Source organism: Bos taurus, chromosome 17 (genome assembly GCF_002263795.3).
Source record: "Bos taurus isolate L1 Dominette 01449 registration number 42190680 breed Hereford chromosome 17, ARS-UCD2.0, whole genome shotgun sequence".
Taxonomy (NCBI): Eukaryota; Metazoa; Chordata; class Mammalia; order Artiodactyla; family Bovidae; genus Bos; species Bos taurus.
Genome location: NC_037344.1, coordinates 61976558 through 61992763, shown reverse-complemented (window position 1 = coordinate 61992763; position 16206 = coordinate 61976558). Strand labels below are relative to the sequence as shown.

Sequence of the window (16206 nt, the reverse complement as noted above, 5' to 3'; positions counted from 1 at the left end):
TTAAAACAGAAATCAGCTATCTGCATTTAAGACTAACTAATAATTCACTGTCTGCAGTCAAACTCCGTTGTATTCTATGTGCCCAGTGGACAAAAAAAATCTCACCATCATCATTACTGTGACATTTAATTTTGGTCAGACTACAAAGCCTGCAGGATCTCCAACCAGGGATCGAACCCGTGCCCCCTGCAGTGGAAGCTCAGAGTCCTAACCACTAGGCTTCCAGGGAAGTTCCATGGATGCTTACTACGTGCCAGAAACTGTTCTTAGGAGCTTTATCTGTGTCAGCTCTTTAATTTTTCATACCGTTATTGGTTCCATTTGAAAGGTGAGGGAAGTTGAGAAAGGTTAAGTAACTCTCCCAAGGTCATAGAGCTGGTAATAGCACAGGCATGATGTCAGAGCCCAAGCTATTAACCACCAGGCCATCCAGCTTCCTGGTATAACAAGGCCAGCTTCATTCTAACAGTCCATCAACTTAAAATACTGAGCAGAACTGACAAGCAAAGAAAAGCCTGGCGAAGAAAGCAAAAGACCACAAAGTTCAATAAAGGCCCAAGAAGAGGACACTGTTAAGTCTGGCCCAACTTTAGATGAGCCCCTCTTTTCTGATTTATTCCCTGAGTTTCATGTAAACACATCTCTTCAAGCCATGAAGTGGGTTCCATAGGAAAACATAAAGCACCAGACCTAGTTGTAAAGCACCCTTTATCTGGTCCAGTCCTGATTTCCTCTCTGCTTCGTTGCGGAACCGTCTTCGGATGGTAGGAAAAACCTTGGTCTCCCAGGCTTTCACCAGCAGGGCATAGTGATCCTCCTGGAAGGAGAAGGCAAACGTAAATGGAGAAGGAACACCTTGTGTCCTTCCCTGACTTACTACGGCTTTCACCCCTGAGGTCTTCACCCCGCTCAGATGCTAGTGGCAGAAACACACCGTGCAGACCGTCAAACTAACTACACCCTCAGAGGCCAGGGGAGGCAACAGCTGGCTTGGAGTGAGCTCTTCCTTTCCCTCTAAAGCCATATAAACACTTCACATGATTCCAAACTTCACTGCTGAATTACCATCAAAGTACTTCTTTCTCCAACATCCAGATTGCTGCTGGGCCATGGAGCCAAACAGATACAGCTACTGATATGTGGTTTAGAAAAATGAATACCCCAATTACTGTCCAAACACAATGATATATAACTGAAAGCATAAAGACTTAAGTTTTGCATGCTCAGATCAAAATATTCCTCGTGGCTTGTCTTCATCACCAGGGAGCTAAACGACCGCTGTGGGGCTCTTACCTGTGGGATGTCATCGTCATCATCATCATCACTTTCGTCATCTGCAATGGGGGGTGGGTGAGGGTCTGGCCCAGAGGTGATGAAATTCTCATAGCTGAGCTCCACTTTATAATGACAGGAAGTATCACTATCATATTCTGTAACAAAGCACAGTGACAGTGAATTCTAGGCAAGGGCATATGAACTCATACATGGACAGATCAGATTCTCTTTAATTTGTGAGATATAAAGACTCTTAGTTCTTAGAGGAATTTTAAACCACAGAGTCAAGGAATAACTAATCGTCTACAATTTCCTTGAATCCTAAAATAGTTTATATGGATATAATTCATTTAACTCAAAGAAGACTTTAGATGGTTCTTCAATAAGATACAGAATTAAACAGACTCTTAAAACAATTTTCAAACCAGTATCCCAAGGGCCAAATATGGCTGCAGACATCTCATTTCTTGAAGCTCATTTTTATTCAATCTTATTATGAGATTTTTCAAATAATCAGGAATGTTTTTAGTGCATACCTACACATCTACCATTTAGATTCCACAATTAACATTTTATTATTCTTTGATGGGTTCCATTTTAAATCAGTTTAAAAATGATTAACATTTAAAATTAGGAGATTTTATATAAAATTCTGTGGTTCTTAGCTGTCTCATAAAAAGTGGACAATCTTTCAGGCCTGCATTTCCATGTGGCAATATTCTGTTGGTTCTGAGTAGTGGCAGACTTTTTCTATGTGGGGGATGGACTCTCCAGATCACCAGGCTTCATCCTGGCTCCCTATTTTATCTGGGCCTACTACCCCATTACCAGTGGGCACTGGAGTATGTCCAAGCTAAATGGGTTTATGGAATTAACAGCACTCCCATTTCCAGGAAGCAGGTGGACCCTGAGGGGAGGGAGCTTACGTTGCTGAGCAGTGGCTACGGCAGCAATTCGGCATGGTGGCCCATGAGTGCCCGGGTCTGACGCAATACTGGTGCCAGCATCGTTATCACTGTCAGAGGCCATGGCAAAGGGCAGGGCCTCGAAGTTAGCGCTAATTTCCTCGGCCAGGTCAGTGCACAGGTCGGCAGCATTGCGGTGGGCTTGCCCTTCAGCGTAGGCAAATGGGCGGGAGCCAAAATTAGCGCGAGTCTTGGTGTTCTGGAAAGGAAACCAAAGAAAGGACTTGAAAGGAGTTAGGTTACTTATGTGCTCACTTTGAACACCTCCAAGTGGACTTCATTCACTGTCCCCAGCTATGGAGAGTCTGTGACCCTGGGAGAGGGGCTGGTGCAACTACAGACCCTGGTGCTTCAAGCTTGGCAAGGCTGCCCTGCCCCTCACCTCACACTCATGCTCTTTGCTATTCAAGCTCAGTGACCTTTCTTGTTTCCAACACTGTTCCTTTCTACCTGATGCCACTGCACATGCCACTGCCTTCACCTGCAACATTCTTTCCTCCAATTTTGTCCATTTAAACCAGTTAAAATTCCAGATCTGGCTCAAACATCACTTCTTCAGGGTAATACGGATGTGACCAGATTGGCTTCGTACTTGCTTCCTTCAAGTCTACGATTCAATCATACTGTGATGATTAATTTTATATGCTGATTTGACCGGCCACAGGGTGCCAGATTAAACATTGTTATTGCTGGTGTGTCTGTGAGATTAACATTTGAATCGGTGGACACAGTAGGTCCCTAATGTGAGTGGGCACTACCCAATCCATTGAGGGTCTGAATAAAACAAGAGGTGGAGGGAGGAGGAATTCAACCCTTTTCCCTTTACCCCTGCTTGAGTTAAAGGATATCTCACTCCATCTTCTCTTTTCTCTTGCTATTGGACTGAGATTGAATCAAGCCATGCCTCTCCTGGGTCTCTGGCATGCAGATGGCAGTTCATGAGACTTGTCAGTCTCCAAAGTAACATGAGCCAATTCCTCAAAAGAAATCTCTCCCACCTCTGTCTACATACACACACACACATTCTTTCTCTCTCATATATATATGTACACACACACACACACACATTTATGTGAATGTTTGACTAGTACCTGACTCTTCCAACTGGATTTAATTGCACAAAGACCGTATCTTTTTTGCTCATTGTATGTCCAGAGCTTAGCATAGTACTTGAGATATAGCACTCAACATAGGTGCTCAATAAATAAATATTTATTGAATGAATAGAACAGGCTGACTAAATTATTGACATCTTTAATCAATTCACTGAAGAAAGAGCAAAGATGCTATCAGAGACGTGGTACAGGGGCACATCCTACAAGATCTTCTAAGTCATTCTAAGATTTGGGCTTTCACAATATGTGACACAGGATGCCACTGACCTGTTGAAAGCAGAAGAGTAACATGACCTAACCAACATTTTTAAGGGATCACTGTAGCTGCTGTGTTGAAAAGACATGTAAAAGGGCAGGAACTCAGGGGATGGGAGAAGAGGGAAACATAGGAATACTGTAACATGCTACCCAGAAGGTGAGGGTGGCTGGGCCATCAGCTAAGTGGTCAGATTCTGGATACATTTTGAAGGTAAGTCAACAAGGTTTGCTGACAGACTGGCTGTAGAATGGGAGGAAGAAGAGGAGTCAAGAAAGAGGCCAAGGTTTTTGGCCTTTGTGACTGGAAGAATGGAGCTGCCATTTCCTGAGACAAGGCAGGCTAGGGAAGAAGCAGGCTGGGGGTAGGGAAGAGTTAGGCTCAGTTTCAGACATGTTAACTGGAATATCTATTTCTAAATGTTGTCTAGGCTGCTGAATATTTGTGTCTAGAATTTACGGTGAGATCTGGACTGGATATAAGGATGTGGGAGCTACCAGCATGTAGTAAATAGTAATGTCCCATAGAACATTAGTTGTTTATAGGTGCTCCTTAAAAACAAGAGTTCCATAATTAAGTATAAGTGTAGGGATGCTAGGTTAAATAAAGTTTAATTTTTAAATCTTTACTGAAGGATACCTCTGAGCTTTTGCTATACTAAAAGCAACCCAAGAGGGCCATGTTCCAAACTTATTTAACCACAGGCTTTTTCTACTGGCGTTGGAAGAACACCAGCGTCCCTTGCCTTGTTGTTTAGGAAAGATGGCCAAAAGGAGATCAAAGCATTTAAGCACTCAGATTCAATGCAAAGGAAGGACCCACTTCTTCAGGTTTTTTGAGGTTCTGTCATCAGGTACCACATACTATGTCAACCACGCCACGTCTAGAGTCTAATTTTTCCATTCCCGATGGAACAAATTGCTGAGGAGAATTTGGTTTTCATTCCCAACAAGACAACCTGCCTTTTTCTGAATATGAACCACCGGCCACATCCCACCCGAGACATCTTCGAGATACGGTGAGAGGCGCTGCCCACAGTATGTGAAGTACACACGGCCCTTGGCAGGCTGCCCGGGTGGAGGAGGCGTCCCCTCGGTTCTCTCCCAGCCAATCCCTGCCACGTCACCTAGGGCAGAAGGAGACAACACTTTTTTTTTTCCTTTTTATTGACTATTAAAATTCCAATATGTAACTGGCATGCGGTCACGTACCATTGACTGTCATAGTTTTTATTTATTCATGCCATCAGTTACAGTTGAAAAGGACATGGAATACCTTGTATTGGGTTGGCCAAAACATTCATTTGGGTTTTTCCATAACATCTTACGGAAAAACACAAAGGAAATTTTGGCCAACCCAATATTTAGATATATATAAAGTAACATAGTTTCCCTGGTGGTTCAGACGGTAAAGAATTCACCTGCAATGAAGGAGACCCGGGTTTGATTCCTGGGTCAGGAAGATCCCCTCGAGAAGGGAATGGCTATCCATGCCAGTATTCTGGCCTGGAGGATTCCATGGACAGAGAAGCCTGGCAGGCTGCAGTCCATGGGTCCACAAAGAGTCAGAAGACTGAGCCACTAACACTCACTCACTCAAAGGAACACAACGGAAATAAACAATTTTAAAAAGAGAAGTCAGAAACTGTTCAGAAGAACAAAAATAGTAGTGTCTACATAGTTACATAATTACACATGAAATTTAACCTTTATTTTCCAGGCAGCTAAGACAAAAATGAAAAACAATGGATATGATTTTTTAATAGAGGAATACAAGTTTTTCTCTTTTGACATGTACAAGATTGCTTATGAATAAAGATAAGAAAAGTAGTGTTTTCCCAGCAAGTTTGCAGACGACTTAGAAAGGGTCTAAAAAATGTAATTTAAAACTCCACCTACAGTGTAAACTAAACATACATCATTAACTCATATTATGACTCCTTAGTTATATTTATTTAAGGCATTTTTTAGGAAGTGAAGATAATACAAGCTAAGCTGCTTTCTGATGAGATGACTAGATCCTGGGATGAACTTAGAGAACCAAGGGGACCATGTCCACCACATCAGCACTATAGGCTGCCTCAGGCAAGCTGCTAGTGCACATAGCTTTACAATTAACCCGCTGCAAACTCTCCAGTCAGTGCATGAAGTTCTGTGATTCTGCTTTTGATCAGTCTCACATGCTTTCTTTTTTTTTTTTGGCTGCACTGCATGGCTTTCAGGATCTTAGTTCTCCAACCAGGGATCGAACCAGTGCCCTCAGAAATGAAAGTGTGGAGTCTTAACCACTGGACTTCCAGGGAATTTCCAGTCTCATATGCTTTTGATACCACTAGGCTGGGTTTCCCAATGGCTGGGGACTTGTCATTGTTCACCACGGCATCTGCAGGGCCTAGAAGAGGGCCCAGAACATAGGAGATGCTCAAAGAGTAACTGTTAATGAACAGACACTGAAGGTGTTGGTACTGAGGTTGGGATCCTGTTGTTAAAAGTAGGTTCTTAACTCCTAATACCACACAGACACATTTCTCTAAGAAAAGAGTAGGTAGCAGGCTTGCTTGAGGTCTGATCCAAAATTTTCTCAACAACTAAAATATGATCAAACAAAACAATCAACTATAACAAACAAATAAACCACCTAATTACGGGTCCCCTGCTCTCTCTACTCCCCCTCCCTTTGTGCTTAAAGCACTTAAGTACTCAGCAGGTTACAGAGTTCTGATCCATAGAGAGAGAAACAACCTGCCAGGAAGTAACTTTCTAAGGCATAACTTGACCATAACTGAAAATACCATGCTCACTGGTAAAGTACAATTTAATAAGCAGCTCCCTCAAGGAAAAGTGATGACCAAATTACCCCCTCAGACAGCTACAAGAAGTTATCTGTCGGGTTCAGTGACTCAGGAATCCCTACCTAAGCATCTCAGATCATCTATCACATTTAATAATTTCAAGTTTCATCAGAGATGATGCTAAGATGTATTGTCTGAAAATAAGTCACCAACACTTTTGGCTGCTTCTAATGTCAAGAGGACAATATTTGTATTATGCTACTTCTGGAGCAGTTAGGGCTATTCCTCTACTATTTCCGATCAAGTTATTATATGGAGGCTTAAAAAGACAAGGGGAAAGATTTTCTCTTTATTGAACCGACTATGTGACTAAAACACCTGGGCAGAAGATCTGCTGAAGCTGGACTGGATGTTTAGCCTGCTGAGAGCAAAGTCTATAGCACATTGTCTTACCTACTGATAATGCATTTCTTGAGTGCTTCAAGGTGACTGGTAGGGGTGGGGTTTTTTTTTTTTTTTTGAAGCTATTTATATGTTTATTAATGAAAAGCTAATTAAAGACCAAACTTCAAAGAAAAGCAAAATCTCAGATTTTTCTAATGATGGAGGAATGACAATTACTGTGACTCCTAAGTTACCAGTGGAGGCTTTAATGACAACAGTGCCTCATAAAATGAAAGGTTCAGTGTAAACTAGGGGACAGCAATGACAAGTATTTCATTTTCACTAGAAGACAGTGTCCATTTCCATTTGCTGAGTTTCATTAATTTTGACCTATTCTGGCCCAAACCTGGGAACAACAGAAATAGACAAGGTACAAAAAAAAAATACACCTCCCACCATGCTCACCAGGAGAGAGAGTTACGTCTAATCGAACGCTCTTCCACTGTAATAAACTGGAGCCATTGTAATGCACAGCTCGGCCATTGCTATTGAAAAAAAAAACAAAAAAACAAGAAACAGTCAGAGACAAGGCTAATGGGCCAACATAGAGGAAGGTAAGCAGTGAATGGGTGGAGGAGTTTCAGTAGCAGGAGAGTAACCAGAAGACAAATCCTAAGAGCTCTTCTCTTTCATTGAACATGAGTGTATTTCCAGCTGGTATTGTCTACATTTTTTAGAGTAAAGACTATAATTGTATTACTATAGTTTTAAAATACCCACATCCATGTTGGTTGTTTTTTTTTTTTTTGCCACACTGTGTGGCATCTTAGTTTCCTGACCAGGGATTGAATCCATGCCCTCTGCAGTGGAAGCAGAGAGTCTTAACCACTGGATAGCCAGGGAAGTCCCTATTTTTTTTCAGGTAACAGTGATAGCAGCCACTTACTTATGGAAAAGACAGGTGCCCACTGGATTAGTCCATGCCCCATCTCTTTTCTCTGCTTCTGTAGCAAAGCCAAAGGAAACTATTGGTCCAGTATCATCATCTGTATCTCCATAGGAAACAATTTCAATTTCCCAGTAGAAAGACGGGGCCTGAAGAAACACCAGGAGTGGGCAGACAATCAGGGCTCAACATGGGCCCTTGAACTTCCTCTTTCTCTCATATTTGAAGGACAGAGGCAGAAGACAAAGGGTCCTGTGATTTCTCACCTGAACGGGCAGTGGTGAGGTGGCGTAGATAAATGTGCCCCTGGGCAGACCGCCCCCTGCACTGGGGTCTGCTAGGAAGGTGACAGAAGTGAGGTGCGAGGAGAACATGCAGGCTCGGACAGGTGGAAACACTCGTGAGGGGCTCCACGTAATCTCTTTGGGCTGCATTGGGGAAAAACACTCTCATTCAATAGCATTGTGAACACAAAATGGAGATGTTGAGATTTCAAGTGACATTTTTTCTCATATATTTTTAACTGTCTTATTTTGAAATGACTTCAAATCTATAGAAAAATTATAAGAATACAGCAATTTTTGTATACTCTCACCTAGTATAAATAAAATTTTTTGAGATACAATTCACATAACATGTAACTTTCCCATTTAAAGTATATAGTTCAATGGATTTTAGTATATTCACAGAATTCTACAATCATCACCACAAACTGTTAGAACATTTTTGTTCTCCTTAAAAGAAACTGTACCCATTAGAAGTTAATTCCCATCCCTCTCTCCTCCCAGTCCCTGGTAACCACCTCTATGCTTTCTGCCTCTCTGAATCTGCAGGTTCTGGACATTACAAGAAATGGAATCATACAGTATGTAGTCTCTTGTGACTGGCTTCCTTCACTTAGCATCATTCCAGTTTTGTCCATACTGCAGCATGTATTAGCACTCCACTACTTTTTAAGGCTGATAATGCTCCATTGTATGAACATGCCCATTTTATGCATTCATTCATCAGGGGATGGACATTTAGGTTGTTTCTACTTTCTGGCTATTATGACTAGTGCTGCTAAGAACATTCACAGATATGCCAATATTGGCCATTTTTGCCTCTTTTGCTTTTGCCCCTCAAGTGAAATTTGTTTTTTCCCTGTGAGTCTGCTTTTTCGTTTGTTTTATTCACTACTTTGTTGTAGTTTTTAGATTCCATGTATAAGTAATATCACATATTAAATGTCTTTCTCTGTGCCACTTTTGCTTTTTAGTCACTCTATGTATACTTTTTAGTATTATTACAAGATGAACTACAGATCTAAAATTTTGAAAAAGTTTTCTTTTTTTGTTTTTATTGATAATGCAGAAATTATTTACAGACTGCCAAGTTCTGCTCCTCTGCTGTAATCTTTCAATGTTCGGAATGTCAAGTTGATGTGCTTTGACATTCAGAGATGACAGCATGTCATATACCTCCAAATGGCTCTGCAAACACCCCTTCTAAAATCATGAACGTGCTGCCTGGAATTCTGTAATTCTCTGATGCTGCGTGCTGCAGACACAGCAGAGGGCTCACCTGTCTCCGGTCAGCCTGCAGCGGAGGCGGCGGGGGCCGAGCACAGTCCCGGTAGAGCATCCTCAGCCGTTCACACTGCACTTCCACAACTGCCAGCCGCTCTCCTGGAGAGGAAGATGTCGAAGACGTGCAAATAAATCCTACAACTCCGGAGAGGGCTCCAACTCTTTTGGAGTTGGACCCGAGCAATGAAATACAGAGATTATTCAAATTCTTACAAAGAGCAAACACCCTGAGACATCTTTGTCTCCTACGTGTAGCTCAGCAACAAAGCAATGCAGTCAAGTGCACGGGCCCTGACGTTGGGCTGCCTGGATCCAGAATTTGGTTCCATTACTTGATATTTAACATCTCACTGCCAACATGGGGGTAAGGACAGTACCTGTGCCTCACAGGATGGTTGTGAAGACGAGACAATGCAAGTTAAAGCCTTTAGCTGAGTCCCTGACACATGGCCAACACTCAATAAATGAAAGCTATTATTGTCATCTCCCACAACCAAAGCACAGGGCCAGATGTTGGAAAATAGAAAGCTAATATGAGCCGAAGTCCCTAATCTGGGAGGAGAGAGAAGACGTGTATATGCACACATGCACGTGACAAAGAACGCAGTGCAAGGCTGAAGCATTATTATGCAACATAAGAAACAAACCCGGGCAAAGGTGAGAGACAGACCAAAGACGGAAGCATTTCAATGGCCAAGTCTGTGGCTTACTTTATCCCAGATTCACTTTAGAGAATCAATATATTATTGCTTATAAATTCTATGACACATTCATTTATGAAATTAAAAAACCCTGATATATTAAAAAATAAAAATCAAAGAACTCTTTCTCTTCTACACACTACTTTGAATCTCATGTAGTAAACAGCATTTCTTCTGAGCACAGACTCTAAGTGGGCTATAAGAACCTACTGCTGTGTTGGAAAGTAATTCAGACATAGTTTTTCTTTTTTTCTTTTAATACAGATAAATCAGCAAACTTAAATACCTACTTTAAACCTTAAAATCCTTTCTGGTAATCCAATATGTGAGGTATTCAGGACTGTTAAATTTGACATGGATTTCCCTGGTGGCTCAGATAGTAAAGAATCTACCTGCAATGCAAGAGACCTGGGGTTCAATCCCTGGGTTGAGAAGATTCCCTAGAGAAGGGAATGGCAACCCACTCCAGTATTTTTGCCTGGAGAATTCCATGGACAGAGGAGCCTAGTGGGTTACATGGGGTGTAACCTAGCCTAGTCCATGGGGTGGTAAAGAGTCGGACACAATGCAGCAACTAACACTTTCACTTTCTTGACATAGGACACTATTTTAGAATATAAATTGCTGTGTATAAGCTCATAGTCTTCTATTTTGTAGCAATTAATAAGAACTTCCCACATGTTTCTTTCAACTCTTTGTTTCTATAGGGTTCTTTTCTACAGGGGGAAAAAATGGGTTAGATGGGTTATTATTAAAGCTATTTGCTCTAAATTATTATGATTTCTGGCTTATACATTAAGTACCAAAGTTAATTTCATGGAGTAAGATAAAATGTATTCTATTTTATTCTATAAAATGTATAAGAGAGACCCAGAATGAGTCCTAGAGAAAAGCAAGTGATTCATTCAGAAGGTTATATGTTTGCTAAAATCAGTCAAATAAGTCTTAGGATGCAACCTAAGCCAAGAATATTAAAAAAGCAGAAGTAGGGAACTACCTATGACACATACAAAATTAAATAATGAGCAAGTGTTGAGTCACAAGTAATTTCACTTGAGAAGCCGAGCAAGCAAGCTCCTTTTATTTTGTTCTTGCTGTCTCTTTTGGGGGGATCTCTCTGAGGCTTTTTAATGGTTGCTGGCCCCAGACAGCTATGCTTATTAAGGGAAGGAGATTTGAGAAGAAAGATATAAAAACGAAGATGAATTAAAAAGCAAAAACAAGCCGAAAGAAATCACTGTCACATGAAAAAGGACAAAAATTTAAGGACAGAGAAATTAGAGAGTTACAGAAAAAAAGCAAATAGCATGAGAGACAGTAAATAATATAGGTAACAAAAATGACCAAAAAATAGATAAGATTAAAAACATTAAGGGAGGTAAAGATATCTATTTTTTCTTTAGTTTATTAAAACATTAGTACAAGAGCATTGGAGAAATGCTAATCTAATTGTGAACAATTATATTTAGAGTCCAACTAGATCCTTGAAGATAAAGGGTAAATTTTCACTCAGAAAAACCCAGGCCAATCATCAGTGTACAAGAAATTCAAGAACACAAAAACATATTAAATGACACCATAGGATATACAAAATCCAGACTATGGGAAACTTCAACAAGTAAGATACTGAGGGGAATTTGTATTTTAAAAGCGATTTAAAAGACAACAATGAATTACAATGGATGAATTCTAATTGGATTCTGATTCAAATAAACAAACGTAAAAACAAGTATGACTTTGAGAAAATTAGAAAGCTGAACACTGACTAGATATTAAATAATATTAAATTATTGTAAATTTTTCACATGTGAAAATGATATTGTGTTTAAGAGTCCTTACTGAGATACACACTAAAATATTTACAGATAAATAAAAGGAATATCTAAAAATCTGCTTAAAAATAATCCAGGAGGATGCAGTGTAGAAGAAACAGGATTGATTATGAGTTGATAACTGTTGAGACTAGATGATGGAAACATGAGGGTTCATTATACAAAAATAGTCTATTTTTGTATTTGTTTGAACTTTTCCATAAGCACACATACAGACACACAGAAACACAAACACACAAAGATGGATGTTAGTGCAAATTTCTGGACTCTGAATTCACATGTGGCCAATGACAATAGTCAGAAAGTATCCATGGCCCTAAGGGCAGGTCACAAAGAATTCTAATACAGAAATGAAACCCACTTATTAATATGAATGGGGCAAAGAAAATACTCTGACATCATGGTCCTAAAGTTAAAATGAAAAATGCTGATTTTCTACTTGGCATATACTGAAGCTTTTTATTTACATTTGCAGATTTGAAATGAAAGTCAGTCGTGTAAGTGCTGTGTCTAGAGCTTAGCTGTTGGAAGTGTATGTGAAAACAGTCAATATTCCATTCCAGATTGTCAGTGTGCTAACAAACCTCGACACAAAGGATAGAAAGGAAAGCAACAGGTACTTACCAGCACTGCATTCCTGGGCTACTAGGTTAAGAACTTCAACAGCTGCTGGACACTGCTGTATGAATTCTTCACAAAATAAGCTGTCTTCTAAAAGCTGGGCCATGACCAGGCATGCTCTTAATGTTAAAAGATTTACAATATTTCAAAGTCATCAATGGTCATTCTCTAAAAAGCCAACTGTGAAAAACATTTCAATCAATTTTATCCACTAATTTAAATAAGGTTCCAACTCTCCATTCCTCTTGCTTTTTTACTGAGCTGCATTTGTTTGAATATATGTAACTAGCTTCTCTTTTCCCACACAGTAACTGCTGACACTGCATGGACAATTGGAAAAAGGGGAAATGGCTGCCATCTCCCTACATGAAGACACCAAGTGCCAGCTACGAAATAAGCACTGTCTCCTAATACCTCTTCCTAAACTTTGCTCTGTAGGCAATATTAATGTTCTGAGAACAAGAAGGACCCAAATGCTTGGGAAGTCTGTATACTGATCTCTCTCACCAGATTCAAAACATATATTACAACTTTCTGGCAAGTTTCATTTTCAAAAGAAACTTGTTGCTATTGTTTAATTATAAATAAATGTGTTTTCCTTCCAATTCTGACGCTTGTGAGCATTCCCTAATTTTCTCCTCAGCAGTTTAGAAAGAGACTAGATAGGTACTGATGTGGTCTGAACCACTTAAAAAAGGGCCAAGTGACAGAAGACTTCCTGTGATAGAACAAAGCTCTTTGACCAAAGCAAATCAATGGGGTCTATGCGTGCACTCCATATACCAGTCATATTTTGATTGTTTATTTCCTTAGGGAAACAGCTAAACTTTATTTCAAAGCTAAGAAGTTGGGGAATGCAACAAAAACTGTAGTAAACACAGCACAAATGGATGGTTTCTGTTACTCAGTTTGGCATGAAGTTCATGCTGTGGACCCAGTAAACCTGGCACAGAGAGGCCCATGGAAGATGCCTGTCCCTCTGGCCTGCACCACTCAGCACATTAGGGGGTCTCTGGAGGGCGCTCACCTTGTTCTTATTTCAGCCAGGAGCCGAACGACTGCCATCACAGGAGCTGACCCATCTCCTGCTGCAGGAAGTGAGGTATGAATAGAGAGACTTCCCTCCTGAGGAAGCAACATGGACTGGACTGCCTGTACTACCTTCTCAGTAATGGACAGTTTATGAAGAGGCAATGCCTGATGGCGGTGGAGGGGGGAGGAGGGGGCATGGCAGAAAGTTAAATTCAAGTAGTTAGTTTATAAGAAATGAGGGTGTTATTATCATCTGGAGTTAATTCTCAAAATTTCAATTAAAAAAAAAAAATCACCATACAGAAAATTGCAAGCTAGACCAAAACAATTAAACATACAATATACTGCGGAATATTCCTCACCAAAGAAATGAATTTGGTCATTTAGGTAAAAATCTTCACATCAACGTTACTATTAAATAATTACACCCAATATGTAAATATATATCATAAGTAAAATTTAAGAAAACCAAGTATTTGTGCTTCAGCACTATGCACGTGCGTATTATTCATTACAGGATGGTTACCATTTGCCGTGACATTTGAGGATACATTTAAAAATCACCTTACCTCTGATCTTGGAACACAAAGTCTAGACAATGGAATAGTCAGTGTGTCTGATGCTTGCGAAGTCTTTCTACAGTCTATGGGTGGGAATCTGACCGTAGCTATACCTTCCTGTTCGTTGATAGAAGCCACCACTCCGATGCTTCCTGATATTCCTCTACCTAAAACCTAGAGACACAGATGGGTTAGCACTACCTACCAACTCTGATGGTGTGAGCAGCGATCTGATGTGACAAGTGGGAGGAGTAAATCTACAGCTGTCATTATGGCATTACAGCAATAGGTTCTTATAATGCAGACGCCAAGCCCTGAATGTGAGTTAAAATAATAGGTCCTAAAACCTTATGTCAAGGTGATCACAGTATGAAGCAAATTCAAGCCTCAATTCTAAAACACTCCCAATATTAACACCACCACAGGACACAAGCGTTTTAACTACTGTGCAGTATTGTACTGATGTCTGAATAATCTGCAGCACTGTGTGGATGAGAAGCCACTTGTTTCTTAGCTTGAAAAAACAAGAATTTTTGTCCAACTGGGTGTCTTACAGCTGATAGATGAATCAATGGACTTATACACAAGGAAAAGCGATGACTTGGGAAAATGGTGGCTGGTTACCTGGACCTCAGACCCGATCTTGATTGTCTCTTTGAAGCCTCCAAGTGCACAGAGTGCAGCCACAGCCTGGCGGGCAATTCTCTGAAGTTTGGCAAGCTTTCTGCCACTGCTGCTGCCATTTTCCAGAATGCTTTCTGCATATTTCCCCAACTGTGGAATGTACATCAGTGCACGAGACAGAACCTAAACATATGAAGCAGCCCACATGGCAGGAGTTAGAACTTTGGTTGTTTTCATAATAAGGGTGGTGCAGTGTCAACAACAGGGCCCCTGGACTAAAGGAACTCTGGACACAGGAGGGGTGCAGTAACGAGCAGGAATGACCACTGATGTTCTTGCCATATTGGTCTTATGTAATTGGACAAAACTGGAAATGCACAATCTTGAAATATGAGCAAATCAAACATAGTTAAAAAAATAAAAAAAACCTAAAATAAAGCCAAAAATTTATCTGAAGAAAGACCTTAACAGCATATCACCTACCTTGGAACACCCAGTTACCTTTAGGATATGTTATAAGGTGTTCACAAGATGAATGACTATGAATAGGGAAACTGATGACCAAACTCTAGTTTTTGGGAGACTGGACTAGTTTGTCAAGATGAATTATTGAAGAGCTCAGGGAGTGTAAATCCGACCGAGGCCTCCTTAATACTCATCAACTCCACTTAACAAATCCAATAAACCAAGGATGCATGACTTCCTAATGTTAGTACTGATTGAACACAAGCAAGGAGGAGAAACAAGGTGTGCTATTCTTTCCCTGAGAATACTAGCCTGCCTTCTGTGAAATCAGAACTGGCAGTGATAGGAGATGTGGGTTAACAGAGTTGAAACAACTAAATCAAAGCAGATTCCAGGGGGAACACAAGTCTATCTGGCTGAAGTGGGGACTCTCTCTGTTACAATGTCCCTTGCTAGAACAAAAAACTGACTTCTGTCCTGCTTCCTCCTTTAAGCAGTAACAGTGTACTAACCTTCTCTGCTGTCGTGGTCCATATCTGAGCAGCATTTGACTCAGGTGCCATCAGCAAGCTATGAAGCAAGGCGATCACCTCAGCAGCCATGCTGTTTGCCACGTGCCCACTGATGAAAGGTCGGACGGGGTCGGTCCTGCAAGTGTCAACAGGGAAAAGTGTCAAGGCCCCGTGATGGTAAAGAAGCCAGAAGAGTGGCTTTAGACTTGGCACCAGATGGAAACATTTTCTAATTATGATGAGTTAGCCAAAAAGTTGGTTTGTGTTTTTCTGCAAGATATTACTGAAAAAACTTAATAAACTTTTTGGCCAGCTCCATACTAGAAAAAGTGGATTTTGATGACTTCTCTGCATCTGCCTCTGGCCGGCAAGCATAAAATGTCACCCAAACTTATCAGGGGCAACATGTGCTCATCCTTCTGTACACAGCTGGAATGGTGACAAGTATCGTTTGGATGAAGTAAAGGAAGCAAGGCCAGAATTTACTACTGCTGCTCAAAAAAACTGTAGCTGGTGTTCCTGGTGGTGGCCTTTCTCAGAAAAAGAGTCCTCCAGTTTC

At 40.7% G+C, this 16206-nt stretch overlaps 1 protein-coding gene across 8 annotated transcripts in view; it reads right to left on the bottom strand.

Moving 5' to 3' along the window:
• Nucleotides 1–16206, bottom strand: part of HECTD4 (HECT domain E3 ubiquitin protein ligase 4) — a 170620-nt gene that overhangs the window by 32037 nt on the left and 122377 nt on the right. For all 8 annotated transcript variants that reach the window (XM_024977763.2, XM_015475527.3, XM_010814059.4 and 5 more), the window contains 13 exons: nucleotides 15648–15783; nucleotides 14671–14853; nucleotides 14056–14220; nucleotides 13482–13651; nucleotides 12458–12573; nucleotides 9296–9399; nucleotides 7999–8160; nucleotides 7733–7881; nucleotides 7252–7331; nucleotides 4574–4737; nucleotides 2202–2439; nucleotides 1294–1430; nucleotides 691–817 (listed from right to left, as the gene is read on the bottom strand). In XM_024977763.2, the coding sequence (XP_024833531.1) occupies nucleotides 691–817; nucleotides 1294–1430; nucleotides 2202–2439; nucleotides 4574–4737; nucleotides 7252–7331; nucleotides 7733–7881; nucleotides 7999–8160; nucleotides 9296–9399; nucleotides 12458–12573; nucleotides 13482–13651; nucleotides 14056–14220; nucleotides 14671–14853; nucleotides 15648–15783 (1931 nt within the window). The remainder of the gene's footprint in view (nucleotides 1–690; nucleotides 818–1293; nucleotides 1431–2201; nucleotides 2440–4573; nucleotides 4738–7251; nucleotides 7332–7732; nucleotides 7882–7998; nucleotides 8161–9295; nucleotides 9400–12457; nucleotides 12574–13481; nucleotides 13652–14055; nucleotides 14221–14670; nucleotides 14854–15647; nucleotides 15784–16206) is intronic.